Below are 19,810 nucleotides of genomic sequence, written 5' to 3'. Positions count from 1 at the left end.
ATGAAGAGAGTGGAGTCCAAAGGGATGGAAAAGGACTGAGGGATGCTGTTGCTCTGGGGGATACTAGATCTTCCAGAACAGCAGTGAGACAGGAAGCCCAGCTGAAGCGCCTTTGCACCAATGCACGCAGTGTGGGAAGTGAGGAGTTGGAAGTGCTGCTGCGCTTGACAAGTGATGATCTTGTTGCTACTGCTGTTGACCACGCCTTGGTTGAGTGTGTGGTCTTGAGGAATGTGGGCCTGGCAAAGAGCGAGGTCAGGACCCTGAAGTTCGGAAGAGCAAACTTCAGTCTGTTTAAGGAATTGTTGGCTAAGGTCTGCTTGGTTGAAAGGCCACAGAGAGAGGGTGGATCAATGGTTCTGTGTCCCGTTGGTAACATGTCCAGGCTGGTAATGGGAAAATGGTTTTAAGTAGAGAGAGGGAAGATTTGGGTTGGATAGCAGGGAGGGAAGTTCTTTTCAGAGAAAGCGGTGAGGTGCTGGAGGAGGCTGCCCAGAGATGTTGTGGATGCCCCATCCCCGGAGGCGATCAAGGCCAGGCTGGATGGGGCCCTGGACTACCTGGTCTAGTGTTATATACGGGGGTTGGTAGCCGTGCCTGCAGCAGGGGGGTTGGAGCCTGAGGACCCTTTAGGTCCCTTCCAACCCAAGTCATGATTCTGTGATTCCCGTGCTATTCCCCTGTGGGCTACTTTTAAATTTGCAGTGACATGACTTGACATCTTGTAGAGGGCAACAACATATATTTATTGAAGTGCATGGAAATTCTCACGAGCAGGAAGAACTACGTGCAGTTTCTGCCTGTTGGTGATTTCTGCAGGAACTGCCATTTGCAGTCCTTCACGTCTGCTTGAAACGCTGGCTGACAGTAGGAAGACGGATACAGGAAAGCGTTGGAAAAGTCTGGGTACCTGGAGTGAGACATCTGATGTACAGAGCATCAAAAGTAGGAACCGAAAAAAGCGTCTTGTAGCTCCCAGCCTGTCCCCCCTTCAGCAGGATCCTGCCAAGCAGGCCGCTGGCAGGAGGTGTTCTGACCATGTGGGATCTTTCCCCTGCAGGCAGGAGGTGCAGAATCTGTTCCCTGTCAGGAACAGGGCTGTCCCTCAGAACATGGCGCCGCCTCCTCTGTGGTGACATCACTGACCACTGTGAAGTCACAAAGGGCCCTCAGCACAGTGGCAGTTTGTCCCCACGCCTTAGCCACTCTCGGACCTGACAGCGTAGCTGTTGGAGAGGGTTTGGCTCACTCCTTAGCGAGCTGCGATTTTCACTCCTTTGCGATCCTGTGCTTCATTGAAATGGAGCAACGAGGTGAAGGCGAGCGTGGGGACTGGTAAGGATATGGTTCGTTCACGAGTTTTAAAGGAAAAATCTGCTGCTCCGTTGCTGTCTTCAGAGCTGCAGAGATACTGCCTGCGTCGCGGTTCATCACCACGCTTCTCCTCCTTTGTAGGCCAACTTTGGTTAGGCAAACAGTTTCCCTGGTGTTCTTCACCGTGTTTGTGGTGCCCTTCGGTGAGTCTCTGTAGAGCTCTGACTAGAGGATGCTTCTTTAGGAAGCCCCCAGTGGTTTGTTCTGCCCAGGGACAGGGGAGTGGGCAGCCCAAGGCAGAACGCCAAGTCTTTGTGCCGGCAATGTATTGAGAGCTTTGTGGAATTCCTGACAGGCGTTTACTGCATTGGAAACGCTGTTGAAGGGGTCAGGACGGCGGCAGGACTGACTCCAAGGTAAAAACCAAAACAATCTCCCTATGGCTAGACCGTTCTTGAGAGGAGCTCTGCCCCTTGTCCGTGACCACTTCTTACCCGAGTCACACTTCTATGGCACAGTGCCTGTGCTTCTCCCATTTCCCATTCTCCTCTCCCAGCTTTTCCTTCAAACCGCTACAGCTCCACGATCCCCCAGAGTTACCCAGGAAGCACCTTCTTGGTTGAGATCTCGTGGAGCTTGCCAACCAACGTAGTCAAGTCTCAACTGAATCTTGGCTACCCCGTTGTCACGCGCAGTGAGACTTGTTCGCTGCCTCACAGTGCCATGGCTTGTGAGAGGAGAGCCGTGTCCACTTCTCTCCATTACCTGCTGTCTCCAGGGTGGCGGTTGGTAGTGTGGAAATGCTGAGCCGCGAAGAAGAGCAGAATAAGATCCAGCGGCAGCTTCATTTCCTGCAGTGGGGAGCAAGGGACATTACTGTGCGTGCTCTCCACGAGGCCTTCCGGAGAACTGAGCTCCCAGGCTTCACCGGCGAGGTAAGAGGACTGTCTGCCAGTGCTGCCTGTCTGTCATGGGGCTTCCCGACAGGAAAAAGCCTTTCCTTTCCTTTCCTTTCCTTTCCTGCCATATCCGTGCCCAGAGCAATGGAGTGAGCAGCCCCTCTCCATTTCCGTGCCTGATGTTCATAGTAGAGTTCTGGAGGTTCCCAGGCAACTTGCAGCCAAGTTTGCTTTGGCTGGCTTTGCAGGGAACCTGGGAGGCAACTCTTTTCCCCCTTCTTAATCCTTCTGACCAGCGCTCTCCTTTGTCTTCCTTCCCAGGCTGTTCAGGACATGATCAATCAAGTACTGGAGAAGCTGGAAGAAAGCCCATCCCGGATGCCGAATTATGCCAGCAAGACTTCAGGTGCCATTACACTGTAGAAACCAGCAGACCACAGAAGTTGATTCCAATGCGCTTCTTGTCTGCTTTGACAGGATGGGCATTTGGGCAGCGGTGGGGGAGCGTGGGTGAGGAGTGAACGGCCGCTTTGTGCTTTGAGGGTGTGCTTGAAGAGAGAGTCTCCAGTGGGCTGGAGCACATCTGGAAAGCACTACTCCTACTTGGTGTTGTTTCTCACGCGATTGCTCAGCTGGCTGTCAGTTTATGCTGCCCGTTAGGATAGTTGAGTGATTCCCTGCGTTGTGCTGCAGAGGGAAATGGCAAGAGAGGAGGAGGGAACTATCAGTGTTGAGGGTGTATGACTGCTTAGCAGCTTTTTCAAGAGGACAGTGCAAGGGTAGCCGGCTTCTCTGTGCAGCTGTTTATGTGCAAAGCAAGGTCAGGAGGCCTTGATTCCTCCTGACCTTGCTTGACAATAGGGCCCGTGTTTTGATTTGCAGGCGCTGCTATCGTTCATTCCAAGACTTCTCCCTCCTGGACTGGGAGTGGGAAAGTCTTTTGGCAGTCGCTGCTGGTGACACCTTATGTGAGGTCTCCTGAGATTATTCTTGAGGTAAGAACACTGAGAAATGGGGGAAGAATGGTACGGGGTGGAGGAGACCAAAAGCCCTGCAGAGGATTATCCTTACACTTGTCCTCACATCCCAGCTTGCCTTACCTATGGTCTTCTTGCAAGGCCCTAGTCCCCTCTTGTGTATCCCTGCTGAGAATTTCTTCTGCCAGACTGCCCCCAGTCCTCCTTGTGCAAGCTTCTGCCAGGTTGGCTTGCTTGTCTTCCCAGCCATTGTGGAACTGTCAGGCTGGCATTGAAAGGGAACCCGTAAGGTGCCACGGGAGATTTGGGGTGCGAGATCGCTGGGGCTCTCAGTGGACCCAGGTGGGCACAAGGGCGTGCGCTGCAGGAGGGCCCCATGTTGTGATTGCCAGCCTATCGTGTCACTGCTCCCAAGCTACCTAACAAATCGGAGCCCCGGCTGGTGCTGGTGCAAAGAGGTGGGAATTGATGAGGGGGAGCGATTGCTTCCCCTTGCAGGAAAGGCTCATGCCAGCGAGCCTTTCTTTGTCCTGGCAGGTGCCCCTCAACCACTGCAGCCCCTCCTTGTTTTTGGCAAGTTGCTCTGCAAAAGAAGGGGCCTGAGAGCTTCTGCGATTTGTGCACCCAGCTCACTGTAGTGCACTTATGAATGTGCTTCGGAGCAGAGCTGATGGGCCAATACAACTCTAGAGCCTCTGATGCTGGAGCAGAAATTCCAGCCGGGACTCTCTTTCACACGTGAACACTGTTCCTTCTTCTCTTTTTAGCCTGACAATCATCCAGGAAACTGCTGGCCCTTCCCAGGAAGCCAAGGGCACGTTGTCATCAAGTTGCCCATGGTTGTCTTTCCCACGGCAGTTACAATAAACCACGGGATTCCAGCAGCGGCGTACCGTGCAGACAGCATCTCCAGTGCACCTAAGGACTTTGCTGTCTATGTAAGTGATAGCCCTGGGCTGTGGGGGTTCTGCTTAGCGTTTGAGGTGGACGGTGGTAGCAGCTCCAAGAGCGCTGCAGCATGCAGTCCTTTCCTGCCTTGGGGGAGAAAGAAGTTCCTTAGAGTCGCTCCATTTCCACAGCATTCCTTTTCTGTCCAACCTAGCGCAGCAAAGAAGGTTTCCCACTCTTGGGGCGAGTTGGTAGTTTGAGAGGCGGAGGGAAAGGGAAATGGCACAGTGGATGGTCCCAGACCACCTCTGCTTCCAGTCCCTGCGGGGCTCTGTGATCGTTGTCCGGCAGCGCATCCCATTGTTCTGTTTTCTCCACATTTGTCTTCCTGTAGGGCATGAAGGCAGAAGATGACGAGGAAGGAATTTTCCTGGGCGAGTTCACCTTTGTTCCAGGCCAGGCTCCCAGTCAGACCTTCCAACTGAAGGTACGGTGTCTAAGAGGGACGTGAAGCGTGGGAGAGGAGAACCAGGTTGGCCGGGCAGAAGCTTCCAAGCCAGAGGTGTATGAGGGCCTTCTGGCATTTCTTCTGCTGCCACTCCCTACCTGCATATGCTCGGAGTGCCGTGCTGTTTTTGCTTCCATGTTGCTTTTAAGCTTGCGAGCTACTACAGCTTTTAGCACAGCTAAACTTCAGCTGCGCTTGCAGCAGAAACCACTGTGACCAAGTGGCTTGCAATTGCACAGAAGTAGCCACCTCTCGCTGTATGCGATACTGCTGGTGTGCTACTTTCACACTGGGGATGTGTGGCTTTCCAAGGGTCTTGTTGTTGCCGGTAACAGGCAGTGTAAGGGAGGCCATTCTGCCTGGGTGACTTGTTAGAGAAACTAATGAGTGTCACATCCCTCCGTTTTTTGTGCATGCGCACACAAGCAAAGCAAGTGCAAAGAACTTGCCTGCGTATTTGCCGCAGCTTTTTGTAGCTGTTTATTTCCTTAAAACTCATGTGGCCAAAGAGGTGGAGCAGGGTAAGAAATGTCTTGACTGTGCTATGGGAGCACATCAGCGTGTCAAAGAACTAGGAGGGCAGCCTGAATTAAGATGTTGCGCGACTGTGTCGCTCCCGCATTGTCAGTGGTCAAAGAGCAGAGAGGAAAACGCATTTCATTTGTTTTTCTCATTGCAGAACGAGCTCTCTGGGTTCATCAGTTATGTGAAGCTGCAAGTGCTGAGCAACTGGGGCCACCCGGAGTACACCTGTCTGTATCAGTTCAGACTCCACGGCGATCCAGCCCGTGACAACGATGCCAGGGGAAAACTATCTGGCTAGGGGAAATTTAATTGGCTTGGGGAAATTGATTTGGCTTGGGGAAATCTATTTGGCTTATCTCAAAATAAATTACTTAAAATTTATTTCCCATGTTGAATCTCTTTTGTCCGTCAGAGTAACTGTTAAGAGATCTCCCGGTCTTTATCTCGACCCACGTGCTTTTTCATCCCCTTTTCTCTTGCTCTCCGCCTGGGTAGGAAGAACAAGGGAGCGACTGGGTGGGAGCTGGCAGAGTGATCTCCACGTGCTGTTCTTTTTTAGATCCTCGTTGTACCACGGGTGGGAGTCAGCAGGACTGGTACCCCCTTGGACTTCCAGGGGGCAGAGCTTGTCCTCTTTCAGATTGTGGTTGAGAGGGTCCCTGGGGAGGCAGTTGTGGAGGGCATGGGAGCCCAGGATGACTGGGAATACCTTTAGGAAGTTATTTTAGAGGGACAGGAGCTGACCGTCACCAAATCACGGAAGATGCGCCAATGGGCAAGGAGGCCGGTCAGGCAGAATGGAGAATTTTGACTGGAAATTTTATGGTATTTGGAAGAATGGGCAAGCTACTTACAACTATTCCAAGTCCATAGTGAAGCTGTGCAGGGAGAAAATTAGAAAAGCAAAAGCCCAGCTAGAACTGAACTTGGCCTCTTAGGGGAAGGACAACAGTAAATATTTCCAAAAATACGTCAACGGCAGGAGGAGGGCTATGGAGAATCTCCATCCCCCGTTGGATGATGCTGAGGGCAACACAGTGGCAAGGATCAGGATAAGGCTGAGGATCTTAATGCCTTCTTTGCCTCGGTCTTTAATTGCAAGACTCGTTACTTCCCGGGAACAGCTCCTTGCGCTGGTAGATAGGGAGGGGGGACAGAATAGGCCTTGCATAATCCACAATGAGATGGTTTTGGGCCTGTTCTGAAAGCTGGATGTTCAGAAGTCCATGGGCCCAGATGGACTGCACCCTACAGTGGGGAGTGAGTTGGCGGATGTGGATGCCAAGCTGCTCTCCATCATCCTTCAGCAGTCTGGGCTAACTGGGGATGTCCCAGTGGAGTGGAGACTGGCAAACGTGACACCCGTCTCTAAAAAGAGCTGAAAAGACGATCCCAGTAGCTACAAGACCTATGGTCTCACCTTGGTACCATGGAAGGTCATGGAATGGACGATCTTGGGAGGTGTCCCAGATCAGTTAACGGTAAGCTGAGGGATGAGGCCCAATCAGCATGGGATTACGAACGGTAGACCCTGTCTGACAAACCCGATTTCATTCTAGGAGAAGGTGGGTCCCCCAGTGGTCTGTCCTGGGGCCGGTGCTCTTTAATATCATTATCAATGACATCTATGACGGAACTGAGTGCACCCTCAGCAAGTTTGCTGAGGACACTAAGCTGAGCAGTGTGGTTGAAACAATGGAAGGAAGAGGTGCCATTCAGAGGGACCTCAACTGACTTGAAAGTGCTGAATCTAATGAGGTTCAGCACAGTCACGTGCAAGGTTTTGCACTTGGGCCGGTGGACTCTTAGGGATATATGCAAATTGGAAGGAGCAACCCTTGAGAGTAGCCGTGCAGAGAAGGACCTGGAGATCCTGGTAGAAACTGAACATGAGCCAGCAGCGTGCTCTTGCAGCGTGGAAAGAAAACGGTATCGCGGGCTCCACTAGAGGAGAGGTGGCCAGCAGGCACAGGGAGGTGATTGTCAGACTCTACTCTGCCTTTGAGAGGACCGGGACCCCAAAGTCAGTGTGCCCGTGCTGACAAGAAGGCCAGTGGGATCCTGGGTTGCATTAAAAAGAGCATGGCCAGCAGTTTGAGGGAGGTGGTCCTCCCCATCTCCTCTAGCCCTGGTGAGGCCGCATCTGGAGTACCGTGTCCCATTCTGGGCTCCTGAGCTCAACAAAGGGAGGGAACTTCTAGAGAGGGCACAGTGGAGGGCCACAAGGATGAGGAGGGGCGTGGAGCATCTCCCTTCTGAGGAAAGGCTGAGGGAGCTGGGCCTGTTGGGCCTGGAAGGCTGAGAGGGGATCTGGTCAGAGCTTATGAATACCCAACAGGCAGCAGCCGAGTGGGTGGGGCCAGGCTCTTTTCGCAGCTGCCCAGTAACAGGACGAAGGGCCAATGGGCACGCACAGGAGCGCTGGAAATGCCCTGCGAGCAGGAGGAAATATTTCTTGACTGTGAAGGTATCAGAGAAGTGGAGCAGGCTGCCCAGAGAAGGTGCAGAGTCCCCTTCTGTGGGATTCAAGGCCTGAACAACAGTTAACGCAACTCTGCCCGGACGATTTCCGGGGCAGCCCACCAGAGGGAACCTGCTTTAGCAGGGCTGCGGCCCGGACGGTCCTTCCGAGCTCCGTTCCAAGTCGTCCCAGCCCGCGCTTCTTTCGGGGGAGGCGCTCGGCACAGAGCAGCCGCGCTCCGCAGCGCAGCAGGGAATCGCCTCGCCTGGAGGGGTTCGCCCAGTCAAGGAACCGTTGTCCTCCGCCTGGCAGCGCCGATCCGACGGGGCAGCCGCTGCGGAGCGCAGCGAGCAGGGCGGGCGTCCGGGGCGCGGGGCGGCAGTAGGCCGGGCCGGGAAGTGGAACGGCACGGCAGTTGGCGCGGGGCCTGGAATGTGCCCGCTAGTTCGTGGGCCTGTCGGCTGCGTGCCGGACAGCGTGCCTCAGCGGGGTGTCCAGCAGGCAGAAAGGCCCGGGGTGAAAGAAATAGAGCGGGGACTCAGAGACTCTGCCTGAAGAAGGGGCGGTTGAAGCGTGTGGCTGCAGCGAGTGCCTGAGTCTGATGGTGCCGGAGAAGGGAGGCAAGAGCCTGGGGCTATTTGCTCAGCACCTGGCATGATGGCTGCAGCTGGAAACTCAGCTGTGTCCGGTGGTAAAAGGATCCCAGTGCAGGAACTGGCGTGGTTAAATGAATTGTGAAGGGGGAAGGGTACAAGATGAGGGCCTCTGGGGCTGAGCAGGTAGTTCGAGGGTACATATGGAACTTGGTGGATGAAGAGAGTGGAGTCCAAAGGGATGGAAAAGGACTGAGGGATGCTGTTGCTCTGGGGGATACTAGATCTTCCAGAACAGCAGTGAGACAGGAAGCCCAGCTGAAGCGCCTTTGCACCAATGCACGCAGTGTGGGAAGTGAGGAGTTGGAAGTGCTGCTGCGCTTGACAAGTGATGATCTTGTTGCTACTGCTGTTGACCACGCCTTGGTTGAGTGTGTGGTCTTGAGGAATGTGGGCCTGGCAAAGAGCGAGGTCAGGACCCTGAAGTTCGGAAGAGCAAACTTCAGTCTGTTTAAGGAATTGTTGGCTAAGGTCTGCTTGGTTGAAAGGCCACAGAGAGAGGGTGGATCAATGGTTCTGTGTCCCGTTGGTAACATGTCCAGGCTGGTAATGGGAAAATGGTTTTAAGTAGAGAGAGGGAAGATTTGGGTTGGATAGCAGGGAGGGAAGTTCTTTTCAGAGAAAGCGGTGAGGTGCTGGAGGAGGCTGCCCAGAGATGTTGTGGATGCCCCATCCCCGGAGGCGATCAAGGCCAGGCTGGATGGGGCCCTGGACTACCTGGTCTAGTGTTATATACGGGGGTTGGTAGCCGTGCCTGCAGCAGGGGGGTTGGAGCCTGAGGACCCTTTAGGTCCCTTCCAACCCAAGTCATGATTCTGTGATTCCCGTGCTATTCCCCTGTGGGCTACTTTTAAATTTGCAGTGACATGACTTGACATCTTGTAGAGGGCAACAACATATATTTATTGAAGTGCATGGAAATTCTCACGAGCAGGAAGAACTACGTGCAGTTTCTGCCTGTTGGTGATTTCTGCAGGAACTGCCATTTGCAGTCCTTCACGTCTGCTTGAAACGCTGGCTGACAGTAGGAAGACGGATACAGGAAAGCGTTGGAAAAGTCTGGGTACCTGGAGTGAGACATCTGATGTACAGAGCATCAAAAGTAGGAACCGAAAAAAGCGTCTTGTAGCTCCCAGCCTGTCCCCCCTTCAGCAGGATCCTGCCAAGCAGGCCGCTGGCAGGAGGTGTTCTGACCATGTGGGATCTTTCCCCTGCAGGCAGGAGGTGCAGAATCTGTTCCCTGTCAGGAACAGGGCTGTCCCTCAGAACATGGCGCCGCCTCCTCTGTGGTGACATCACTGACCACTGTGAAGTCACAAAGGGCCCTCAGCACAGTGGCAGTTTGTCCCCACGCCTTAGCCACTCTCGGACCTGACAGCGTAGCTGTTGGAGAGGGTTTGGCTCACTCCTTAGCGAGCTGTTGGAGAGGGTTTGGCTCACTCCTTAGCGAGCTGCGATTTTCACTCCTTTGCGATCCTGTGCTTCATTGAAATGGAGCAACGAGGTGAAGGCGAGCGTGGGGACTGGTAAGGATATGGTTCGTTCACGAGTTTTAAAGGAAAAATCTGCTGCTCCGTTGCTGTCTTCAGAGCTGCAGAGATACTGCCTGCGTCGCGGTTCATCACCACGCTTCTCCTCCTTTGTAGGCCAACTTTGGTTAGGCAAACAGTTTCCCTGGTGTTCTTCACCGTGTTTGTGGTGCCCTTCGGTGAGTCTCTGTAGAGCTCTGACTAGAGGATGCTTCTTTAGGAAGCCCCCAGTGGTTTGTTCTGCCCAGGGACAGGGGAGTGGGCAGCCCAAGGCAGAACGCCAAGTCTTTGTGCCGGCAATGTATTGAGAGCTTTGTGGAATTCCTGACAGGCGTTTACTGCATTGGAAACGCTGTTGAAGGGGTCAGGACGGCGGCAGGACTGACTCCAAGGTAAAAAACAAAACAATCTCCCTATGGCTAGACCGTTCTTGAGAGGAGCTCTGCCCCTTGTCCGTGACCACTTCTTACCCGAGTCACACTTCTATGGCACAGTGCCTGTGCTTCTCCCATTTCCCATTCTCCTCTCCCAGCTTTTCCTTCAAACCGCTACAGCTCCACGATCCCCCAGAGTTACCCAGGAAGCACCTTCTTGGTTGAGATCTCGTGGAGCTTGCCAACCAACGTAGTCAAGTCTCAACTGAATCTTGGCTACCCCGTTGTCACGCGCAGTGAGACTTGTTCGCTGCCTCACAGTGCCATGGCTTGTGAGAGGAGAGCCGTGTCCACTTCTCTCCATTACCTGCTGTCTCCAGGGTGGCGGTTGGTAGTGTGGAAATGCTGAGCCGCGAAGAAGAGCAGAATAAGATCCAGCGGCAGCTTCATTTCCTGCAGTGGGGAGCAAGGGACATTACTGTGCGTGCTCTCCACGAGGCCTTCCGGAGAACTGAGCTCCCAGGCTTCACCGGCGAGGTAAGAGGACTGTCTGCCAGTGCTGCCTGTCTGTCATGGGGCTTCCCGACAGGAAAAAGCCTTTCCTTTCCTTTCCTTTCCTTTCCTGCCATATCCGTGCCCAGAGCAATGGAGTGAGCAGCCCCTCTCCATTTCCGTGCCTGATGTTCATAGTAGAGTTCTGGAGGTTCCCAGGCAACTTGCAGCCAAGTTTGCTTTGGCTGGCTTTGCAGGGAACCTGGGAGGCAACTCTTTTCCCCCTTCTTAATCCTTCTGACCAGCGCTCTCCTTTGTCTTCCTTCCCAGGCTGTTCAGGACATGATCAATCAAGTACTGGAGAAGCTGGAAGAAAGCCCATCCCGGATGCCGAATTATGCCAGCAAGACTTCAGGTGCCATTACACTGTAGAAACCAGCAGACCACAGAAGTTGATTCCAATGCGCTTCTTGTCTGCTTTGACAGGATGGGCATTTGGGCAGCGGTGGGGGAGCGTGGGTGAGGAGTGAACGGCCGCTTTGTGCTTTGAGGGTGTGCTTGAAGAGAGAGTCTCCAGTGGGCTGGAGCACATCTGGAAAGCACTACTCCTACTTGGTGTTGTTTCTCACGCGATTGCTCAGCTGGCTGTCAGTTTATGCTGCCCGTTAGGATAGTTGAGTGATTCCCTGCGTTGTGCTGCAGAGGGAAATGGCAAGAGAGGAGGAGGGAACTATCAGTCTTGAGGGTGTATGACTGCTTAGCAGCTTTTTCAAGAGGACAGTGCAAGGGTAGCCGGCTTCTCTGTGCAGCTGTTTATGTGCAAAGCAAGGTCAGGAGGCCTTGATTCCTCCTGACCTTGCTTGACAATAGGGCCCGTGTTTTGATTTGCAGGCGCTGCTATCGTTCATTCCAAGACTTCTCCCTCCTGGACTGGGAGTGGGAAAGTCTTTTGGCAGTCGCTGCTGGTGACACCTTATGTGAGGTCTCCTGAGATTATTCTTGAGGTAAGAACACTGAGAAATGGGGGAAGAATGGTACGGGGTGGAGGAGACCAAAAGCCCTGCAGAGGATTATCCTTACACTTGTCCTCACATCCCAGCTTGCCTTACCTATGGTCTTCTTGCAAGGCCCTAGTCCCCTCTTGTGTATCCCTGCTGAGAATTTCTTCTGCCAGACTGCCCCCAGTCCTCCTTGTGCAAGCTTCTGCCAGGTTGGCTTGCTTGTCTTCCCAGCCATTGTGGAACTGTCAGGCTGGCATTGAAAGGGAACCCGTAAGGTGCCACGGGAGATTTGGGGTGCGAGATCGCTGGGGCTCTCAGTGGACCCAGGTGGGCACAAGGGCGTGCGCTGCAGGAGGGCCCCATGTTGTGATTGCCAGCCTATCGTGTCACTGCTCCCAAGCTACCTAACAAATCGGAGCCCCGGCTGGTGCTGGTGCAAAGAGGTGGGAATTGATGAGGGGGAGCGATTGCTTCCCCTTGCAGGAAAGGCTCATGCCAGCGAGCCTTTCTTTGTCCTGGCAGGTGCCCCTCAACCACTGCAGCCCCTCCTTGTTTTTGGCAAGTTGCTCTGCAAAAGAAGGGGCCTGAGAGCTTCTGCGATTTGTGCACCCAGCTCACTGTAGTGCACTTATGAATGTGCTTCGGAGCAGAGCTGATGGGCCAATACAACTCTAGAGCCTCTGATGCTGGAGCAGAAATTCCAGCCGGGACTCTCTTTCACACGTGAACACTGTTCCTTCTTCTCTTTTTAGCCTGACAATCATCCAGGAAACTGCTGGCCCTTCCCAGGAAGCCAAGGGCACGTTGTCATCAAGTTGCCCATGGTTGTCTTTCCCACGGCAGTTACAATAAACCACGGGATTCCAGCAGCGGCGTACCGTGCAGACAGCATCTCCAGTGCACCTAAGGACTTTGCTGTCTATGTAAGTGATAGCCCTGGGCTGTGGGGGTTCTGCTTAGCGTTTGAGGTGGACGGTGGTAGCAGCTCCAAGAGCGCTGCAGCATGCAGTCCTTTCCTGCCTTGGGGGAGAAAGAAGTTCCTTAGAGTCGCTCCATTTCCACAGCATTCCTTTTCTGTCCAACCTAGCGCAGCAAAGAAGGTTTCCCACTCTTGGGGCGAGTTGGTAGTTTGAGAGGCGGAGGGAAAGGGAAATGGCACAGTGGATGGTCCCAGACCACCTCTGCTTCCAGTCCCTGCGGGGCTCTGTGATCGTTGTCCGGCAGCGCATCCCATTGTTCTGTTTTCTCCACATTTGTCTTCCTGTAGGGCATGAAGGCAGAAGATGACGAGGAAGGAATTTTCCTGGGCGAGTTCATCTTTGTTCCAGGCCAGGCTCCCAGTCAGACCTTCCAACTGAAGGTACGGTGTCTAAGAGGGACGTGAAGCGTGGGAGAGGAGAACCAGGTTGGCCGGGCAGAAGCTTCCAAGCCAGAGGTGTATGAGGGCCTTCTGGCATTTCTTCTGCTGCCACTCCCTACCTGCATATGCTCGGAGTGCCGTGCTGTTTTTGCTTCCATGTTGCTTTTAAGCTTGCGAGCTACTACAGCTTTTAGCACAGCTAAACTTCAGCTGCGCTTGCAGCAGAAACCACTGTGACCAAGTGGCTTGCAATTGCACAGAAGTAGCCACCTCTCGCTGTATGCGATACTGCTGGTGTGCTACTTTCACACTGGGGATGTGTGGCTTTCCAAGGGTCTTGTTGTTGCCGGTAAGAGGCAGTGTAAGGGAGGCCATTCTGCCTGGGTGACTTGTTAGAGAAACTAATGAGTGTCACATCCCTCCGTTTTTTGTGCATGCGCACACAAGCAAAGCAAGTGCAAAGAACTTGCCTGCGTATTTGCCGCAGCTTTTTGTAGCTGTTTATTTCCTTAAAACTCATGTGGCCAAAGAGGTGGAGCAGGGTAAGAAATGTCTTGACTGTGCTATGGGAGCACATCAGCGTGTCAAAGAACTAGGAGGGCAGCCTGAAGTAAGATGTTGCGCGACTGTGTCGCTCCCGCATTGTCAGTGGTCAAAGAGCAGAGAGGAAAACGCATTTCATTTGTTTTTCTCATTGCAGAACGAGCTCTCTGGGTTCATCAGTTATGTGAAGCTGCAAGTGCTGAGCAACTGGGGCCACCCGGAGTACACCTGTCTGTATCAGTTCAGACTCCACGGCGATCCAGCCCGTGACAACGATGCCAGGGGAAAACTATCTGGCTAGGGGAAATTTAATTGGCTTGGGGAAATTGATTTGGCTTGGGGAAATCTATTTGGCTTATCTCAAAATAAATTACTTAAAATTTATTTCCCATGTTGAATCTCTTTTGTCCGTTAGAGTAACTGTTAAGAGATCTCCCGGTCTTTATCTCGACCCACGTGCTTTTTCATCCCCTTTTCTCTTGCTCTCCGCCTGGGTAGGAAGAACAAGGGAGCGACTGGGTGGGAGCTGGCAGAGTGATCTCCACGTGCTGGTTTTGTTTTTTGATCCTCGTTGTACCACAGGTGGGAGTCAGCAGGACTGGTACCCCTTTGGACTTCCAGGGGGCAGAGCTTGTCCTCTTTCAGATTGTGGTTGAGAGGGTCCCTGGGGAGGCAGTTGTGGAGGGCATGGGAGCCCAGGATGGCTGGGAATACCTTTAGGAAGTTATTTTAGAGGGACAGGAGCTGACTGGGCAAGGAGGCCGTTCAGGCAGAATGGAGAATTTTGACTGGAAGTCCGGGACAACAGGAATGTTTATGGTATTTGGAAGAATGGGCAAGCTACTTACAACTGTTCGAAGTCCATATATCATGCAAGACCACACTGAAGTTGAGCAAAGACCACCTACATTCTGCAGATTATCATTTCAAGTTTATCTTCATAAGTTGAAAAAAATGCCATTCCTCACTAGAAAGACAAAAGGAGGCAAATTATACCTGGGCTAGACAAATCGCTTGCGACTCTTGTTTAAACCTGAGAGAAGATAAAATAGTTAACACTTGTTATTCTATCAATTCTATAAATAAAATGTTTTTACGTAACTGAACTATATTCCTTTTCTCAATTTGTTAGCTTTTTAACACTGTAAAAATACTTTTAATTTTTGAATGAACAAATGAATTTTTCACATGAAATAAAATTCACATATGCACTTGCATAAATATATTCAAAAATGTAGTTGTTCTTTTATAAATATTGAAATAAATCTGCTACTTTATGTCGCTTTTAGATTTATTTTTTTATTATTATTGACACAAAGCTGCATTTTTTCAGCAGAAATATTTAGGTCAAAAACATTTCACCCATCCCCACTCAGGAGACTATAGATCTTACAGCTGAACTCAGCTCAAAATAGTCAGATTCTCTTTCAAATTTTAATTTTTTTTTTACTTTCTTTTGTATTCATAATAACTTACTCTGTTTCTCTAGCACTTTATTATTTTATGTAATTCCATGTAATATTAACATATCAAGATAACAACGTGCATGTGAGAACCAAATGTGCTGCATGAATCAGTTTTACTGAACGGGAGAACTGAAAAAGAAATAGACTAATGTCAGAAATGCAGTAGTATTTTTATTAGGGGCATGATCTTCTATAAAGCAATCAAGAATTTAGATAGTATACTGTGCACAGGAACAGAACCATCTCTCCATAGCTGAGAAGTAATTTATTTCTTTCTCATATTCGACATTTAAAGTCACATAGCATCAGTCTTCCAAATAACCTATTGATGTACCTTAGAAAAACTTGGCATAACATATCTGGACAATTTTATTATATTATTTTTTTGGGGTAAGAGCTTTTCTTTCAAATACCTGCTGTCCTTTTAAATAGCAAGGGACTGTTTCAAAAATAATTATAGTGGGAAGAAGCAAAGTTAATAACAGTACATGCAGATTCTCTGCAAAACAGCAGATGCAAAGGTTTTCAGACTATCTAAATTATTTATGGTTAATTCGGCACATCTCTACTAATGTCTGAGGCTTTTATAGGTCTCTGAAGCATATCTGAGAAAAATGCACCCGCATTCATGCACCTGCATACTTTTAATTATAAACTCTATGGATTGTGTGACCGAGTCATTTAGAACTTTTGGCTGAATCATTCAGATAGTAATTTGACACACTTTGTGCTGTGGTTTGCAAAAGCCTCACACATCTATCCAAGCATATTCATTTTAATTCAGTGACTTTCAAACGTGATGTGATTCAATAGCACAGAAACACAGGAATCACCATACCGTCACAGATCAATGTTCTCTCTGTTCTGACTTTGGCTCCAATTCTGCTCTTGGATCCAGTAACACAAAATCATACTAAAATCAATAAGACTCTGCACTGACGTAGGCTGCTCAATAGCTGAATTGGTCATGGTTCTGTGATAATTAAGAAAACATTTATTGAAATGAGAGGGGGCATTTTTGTAACTTTCGTGCACTAAAGTGATTTCTGTTATTTAATGTTTTTTTCTTTCTTTAAGAATGTTTTTCCCTCCTTTTGCATAGATATATGGATCAATGATTTGCAGAAATCAAACTCTACAACCCAGAGTTAGGTTATAAAGCATGTATGATTTAAGTACAGCGCTGCGCACAAATGCCAGGCGCAAGGGGGATCGCCCCACTTAACTCACACACCCACAAGCAGAAGCATTACATTTATAAAAGCCAAGCTCATACATAATCAGCAGATTTCTGAGAACTCATTTGCATATTCTGTCCTTTTCTGAGAAATTGTTTACATAATGTCCTTCCTCCTGGCACATGTGCTGTAGCCTCCTCTTGTGGTCATTCTTGGATGAAGTCAGTAGCCTTCATCACTGTTTCCTTCCAACCTTTGCCCCAGTTTAGAGCAGTTTGAATATTCCACTCATCAAATACCCACCTCATTGCATCTTATTTTAGTTGTCTTTTTAATTATTATTATTATTTATTATTATTATTATTTATTTATTTATTTATTTGATAGGTTTTGTTTTAAATCTCGACTCTTTCCTTTTCTATACTTTAGGTCTTTTCCTTAAAATTTAACATTTTCTTCCTTTACAGTGAAGTTGCTAACGTAAAGTCTATTAAATAACTCGAAGTGTTCAAACAACTGAGTTTATGCTGTTCATAAAGACACAATAATTTGCTGTGATTTTGCCCATATTTCCTGTTTTACTTAGCAATTGACTCAGTGTTCAAAAGATTAGAAGCAGCATAATCTGGGACTGAATTTTTGTAGCTCTAATTTTGTTAGTAAGAGCAGCACAAGGAAATATGAGGTATTTCACACTACCTTAATTCTGTTATCCACACTAAGAAAAGATGAATATGCCCTGGACAGTGTACCTACAAAATCCTCTACGACATCATTTGTAACAGTCAGAATCTGTGTTCCTGGGCTGAACATGCTACTGCTTTCTTTCACCCACAGTTTGGCCTTCATCAGGCTCTGTTCAAACATGTCCCTCAGCTAACAAGATGTAATAACTGAAAATTTTAATAAAACAATACCATGGCAGATGAAGTGAGGATTCCTTTTTCCCATCAGTGTATTAACATTTCCCATCTACCTCACATGCAGTAAGTCAGCTATACTGTTATTTTATCTTGTAGTGTGCAGTTTAGAAAAGATCAGCAATTTTAACACATGTTTTGGGAATAGACAACTCCAATTGTCAGTAAACATCTTTGAAGACATTACGAACTTGAAAACTGGGCTAATGTGAATCCACTGAGGTTTAACAAAACCAAGTACAAGGTGTTGCAATTGAGCTGGGGCAATCCCAGATAAGTGCACAGGCAAGACAAGGAACTCACTGAGAGCAACCATGAAGGGAAAGACATGGGGATTCCGGTGAACAAAAAGCTGGATGTGAGTCAGCAGTGTATGCTTGCAATCTGGAAGGCCAAAAGTATCTTTGGCTCCATCAAAAGAAGAGTGGTCAGCAGGGAGAGGGAGGGGTTTGTCCTCTGTTCTGCCCTTGTGTGACCCAATCTGGAGTACTGCATCCAGGCCTGGGGCCCTCAGAATGAGAAATATGTGGAGCTGCTGAAGGTTGTCCAGAGAAGGACCACAAAGATGATGAGAGAGCTGGAGCACCTCTCCTACAAAGACTGACCAAGGGAACTCTCCTGGAGTAGAGAAGGCTCTGGGGACATTACACTTCAATCTTCCAGTACTTAAAGGGAGCTTATAAATAAGAGAGATCTAATGGAAATGGTTTTAAACTAAAATAAGATTTTGTCATACACATTGCAAGAATATCCTGCATGAAGTTGATCAAACCAGAGAGGAACTCATGACTTGTCCAAGGAAGCACCTGAAGAGGCATTGGGAAGGGCTGGCATCACCCCCTTGGTGCTCTTTGTTTAACAAAGGAAGCATCCTCTGGACAGAACGAAAAAAAAAAAAAAATGCCTTTGAGAGATTTACCATATCAACATGATAAGGGAAAGCACTGAGACATCTTGGAAACAGCAGGATGGCCACTGACTGGCACAAGATAACCCATGAATCAACAGGTGTCAGAATGTAATTAACAAACGTAAATCTTTGGTACGATTGTAAAATTGGTGTACCCAACCAATGGGAAAACAGGGGAGGGAGCAGGCATGGGTGAGACAAAGTACAAAAGCTTATTAGCTTATTTACTACATTGTGGCTATCGGTGTGCTCCTGCTTGTGGGACGCCCACCATTGCAGTCGCAAATAAAATCTGCTTTTATCAGAAATACTGTCCTGACAAAATTATTTGGAGATTTCCAACAAAACCAAAATGGGCCTGTATGAAACTTTGTTATCTTAACTGTTATTTTAAGATAAAAAGTCTCTGACAAGTATGATCCTTTGAGACACTCCCAAGGGTTTCTAGAAGGGGAAATATGTGCTGTTGATAATTAAACATGGATAAATAAATAGATTCATCAAGAATGAAAACATTCCCTATGAAAATTCCAATTCTTTAGGTGATTTTATTATATCATACTATATTGTCTTGTCTTGTACTGCATAGTATAACATTGTGTATTGAGAATATGCTGTTTGGTCTCCAGTTATCAGGAAGGTAAAGACCTCTCTCAGTTCCTGGTAATATTTCAGATACACTGGAATGTTTTGGTTATTCCTTGTGACTATTTTGCATACTCTTGATCCTCTCAGTCAGCACTGGCTGGTTTTGGTTGTTTTCGTTTTTTGTTTTTCAGGCTACTGAACTGATCCTGAGGTCTTTATACGGCAATGAATGGTGTCAACGTAAATATATAATTTACACTACAGAACATACAGCTCAGGTGGCTTATGCTGCATACAAAGTCCTTGCAATCCTGTATATACATAATTCGATCATGTTTTCTGAAAATGTACTTCATTTGTCTTCAATGTAAGTTGTAAAACTTGTGAGAATTCAGTGGTTTGTTTTTTTTTTTATTTTTTTTTAAGATTCTCTTCTGCAATGTTCATGAATTTTGGAACACTAGACAAAACAGTTTAAAGGATTCTTTAACTGCTATTTTGCTTGTGAAATAAATAAACAAATTATTCAGTCGTTAGTTTTGTTTCAGTACGCAGTGTATTTTCTTGCAATGCTGCATTCAGAACTAGAAATAGCTAAACAAAGTGAGTCAGAACAGCCTGGATTAAGGTTTTCTGAAGTATTTCTCCAGCAGAATGAGGTAATAATTCTTAAAAAATGAGCTATTGAATTTGACTTGATTAACTTTTATTTAGTTTTATGAAATCTGATGAGTTCTATTGATTTTAAACTCTGTAACTTGTCGTTTTAATTCCCCCTATTATTGGTATTAGTTACTGATTATTGTTCTTAAAATATTTCATACCTTTACAAATTGATTCTTACATCTAATTTGAAATATTTGATGAAAATCGTAACATTTGGTAATTTCTGTATCTGATTAATTGATTGACACCTAAATTGATTTAATTGTACCAGGAGAATTTGCCTGAAAAAATGCATGTATCAAAAGGGTTTCCTCTTTTCAATTATTATAAATAGGGAATGGTTTGGAAGAAGGGATCCTTTTGATTTTCCTGCATTGGCAGAGATAAATCAAAACACTAAAGCTGTTATTTAAACCCAATCAGTAGAAATCTGCGTCTCCAGTGACTATCCAAGGAACCTTGTGTGATTAGCTACTATTTATCAAAGTAGCCACAGGCAAGGTTAATCTATATATAATTATATGCATTATTATATATATTCACAATATATATTCATAT

General features: G+C 48.3%; 2 protein-coding genes across 3 annotated transcripts; both read left to right on the top strand.

The window, feature by feature from the left end:
• Positions 1-451: 451 nt before the first annotated feature.
• On the top strand, positions 452-5,492 carry LOC146761665 (SUN domain-containing protein 3-like). Its single transcript, XM_085536915.1, has 10 exons — positions 452-945; positions 1,061-1,335; positions 1,456-1,517; positions 1,670-1,730; positions 2,093-2,249; positions 2,535-2,619; positions 3,096-3,208; positions 3,958-4,128; positions 4,473-4,565; positions 5,266-5,492. The coding sequence occupies exons 1-10, from the start codon at positions 928-930 to the stop codon at positions 5,407-5,409; spliced, it is 1,179 nt and encodes a 392-aa protein (XP_085393041.1). The 5' UTR covers positions 452-927; the 3' UTR covers positions 5,410-5,492.
• Positions 5,493-7,497: 2,005 nt separating this feature from the next.
• On the top strand, positions 7,498-13,908 carry LOC146761664 (SUN domain-containing protein 3-like). 2 transcript variants are annotated; one of them, XM_085536914.1, is made up of 10 exons: positions 8,365-9,327; positions 9,443-9,751; positions 9,872-9,933; positions 10,086-10,146; positions 10,509-10,665; positions 10,951-11,035; positions 11,512-11,624; positions 12,374-12,544; positions 12,889-12,981; positions 13,682-13,908. In XM_085536914.1, the coding sequence occupies exons 2-10, from the start codon at positions 9,717-9,719 to the stop codon at positions 13,823-13,825; spliced, it is 921 nt and encodes a 306-aa protein (XP_085393040.1). In that variant the 5' UTR covers positions 8,365-9,327; positions 9,443-9,716; the 3' UTR covers positions 13,826-13,908. The 2 variants fall into 2 exon arrangements, with proteins under 2 accessions (XP_085393039.1, XP_085393040.1); XM_085536913.1 differs by lacking the exons at positions 8,365-9,327; positions 9,443-9,751; positions 9,872-9,933; positions 10,086-10,146; positions 13,682-13,908 and adding an exon at positions 7,498-7,578 and having other exon boundaries at positions 12,889-13,135.
• The last annotated feature ends 5,902 nt before the right edge of the window (positions 13,909-19,810 follow it).

Source organism: Coturnix japonica, chromosome 2, assembly GCF_054131305.1.
Source record: "Coturnix japonica strain WE chromosome 2, WE-NBRP24, whole genome shotgun sequence".
Classification (NCBI taxonomy): Eukaryota; Metazoa; Chordata; class Aves; order Galliformes; family Phasianidae; genus Coturnix; species Coturnix japonica.
Note: the sequence above shows the minus strand (reverse complement) of the source record. Positions and strands in the feature narration are given on the sequence as shown.

Bases quoted from the DNA above. Each gene is read 5' to 3' on its own strand.
- LOC146761665 (XM_085536915.1), top strand. The intron at 1,518-1,669 runs GTGAGTCTCTGT...AATTCCTGACAG, and splicing joins CGTGTTTGTGGTGCCCTTCG to GCGTTTACTGCATTGGAAAC. The intron at 4,129-4,472 runs GTAAGTGATAGC...GTCTTCCTGTAG, and splicing joins CTAAGGACTTTGCTGTCTAT to GGCATGAAGGCAGAAGATGA.
- LOC146761664 (XM_085536914.1), top strand. From the start codon at position 9,717: ATGGAGCAACGAGGTGAAGGCGAGCGTGGGGACTG. The intron at 11,625-12,373 runs GTAAGAACACTG...TTCTCTTTTTAG, and splicing joins CTCCTGAGATTATTCTTGAG to CCTGACAATCATCCAGGAAA. The intron at 12,982-13,681 runs GTACGGTGTCTA...TTCTCATTGCAG, and splicing joins GTCAGACCTTCCAACTGAAG to AACGAGCTCTCTGGGTTCAT.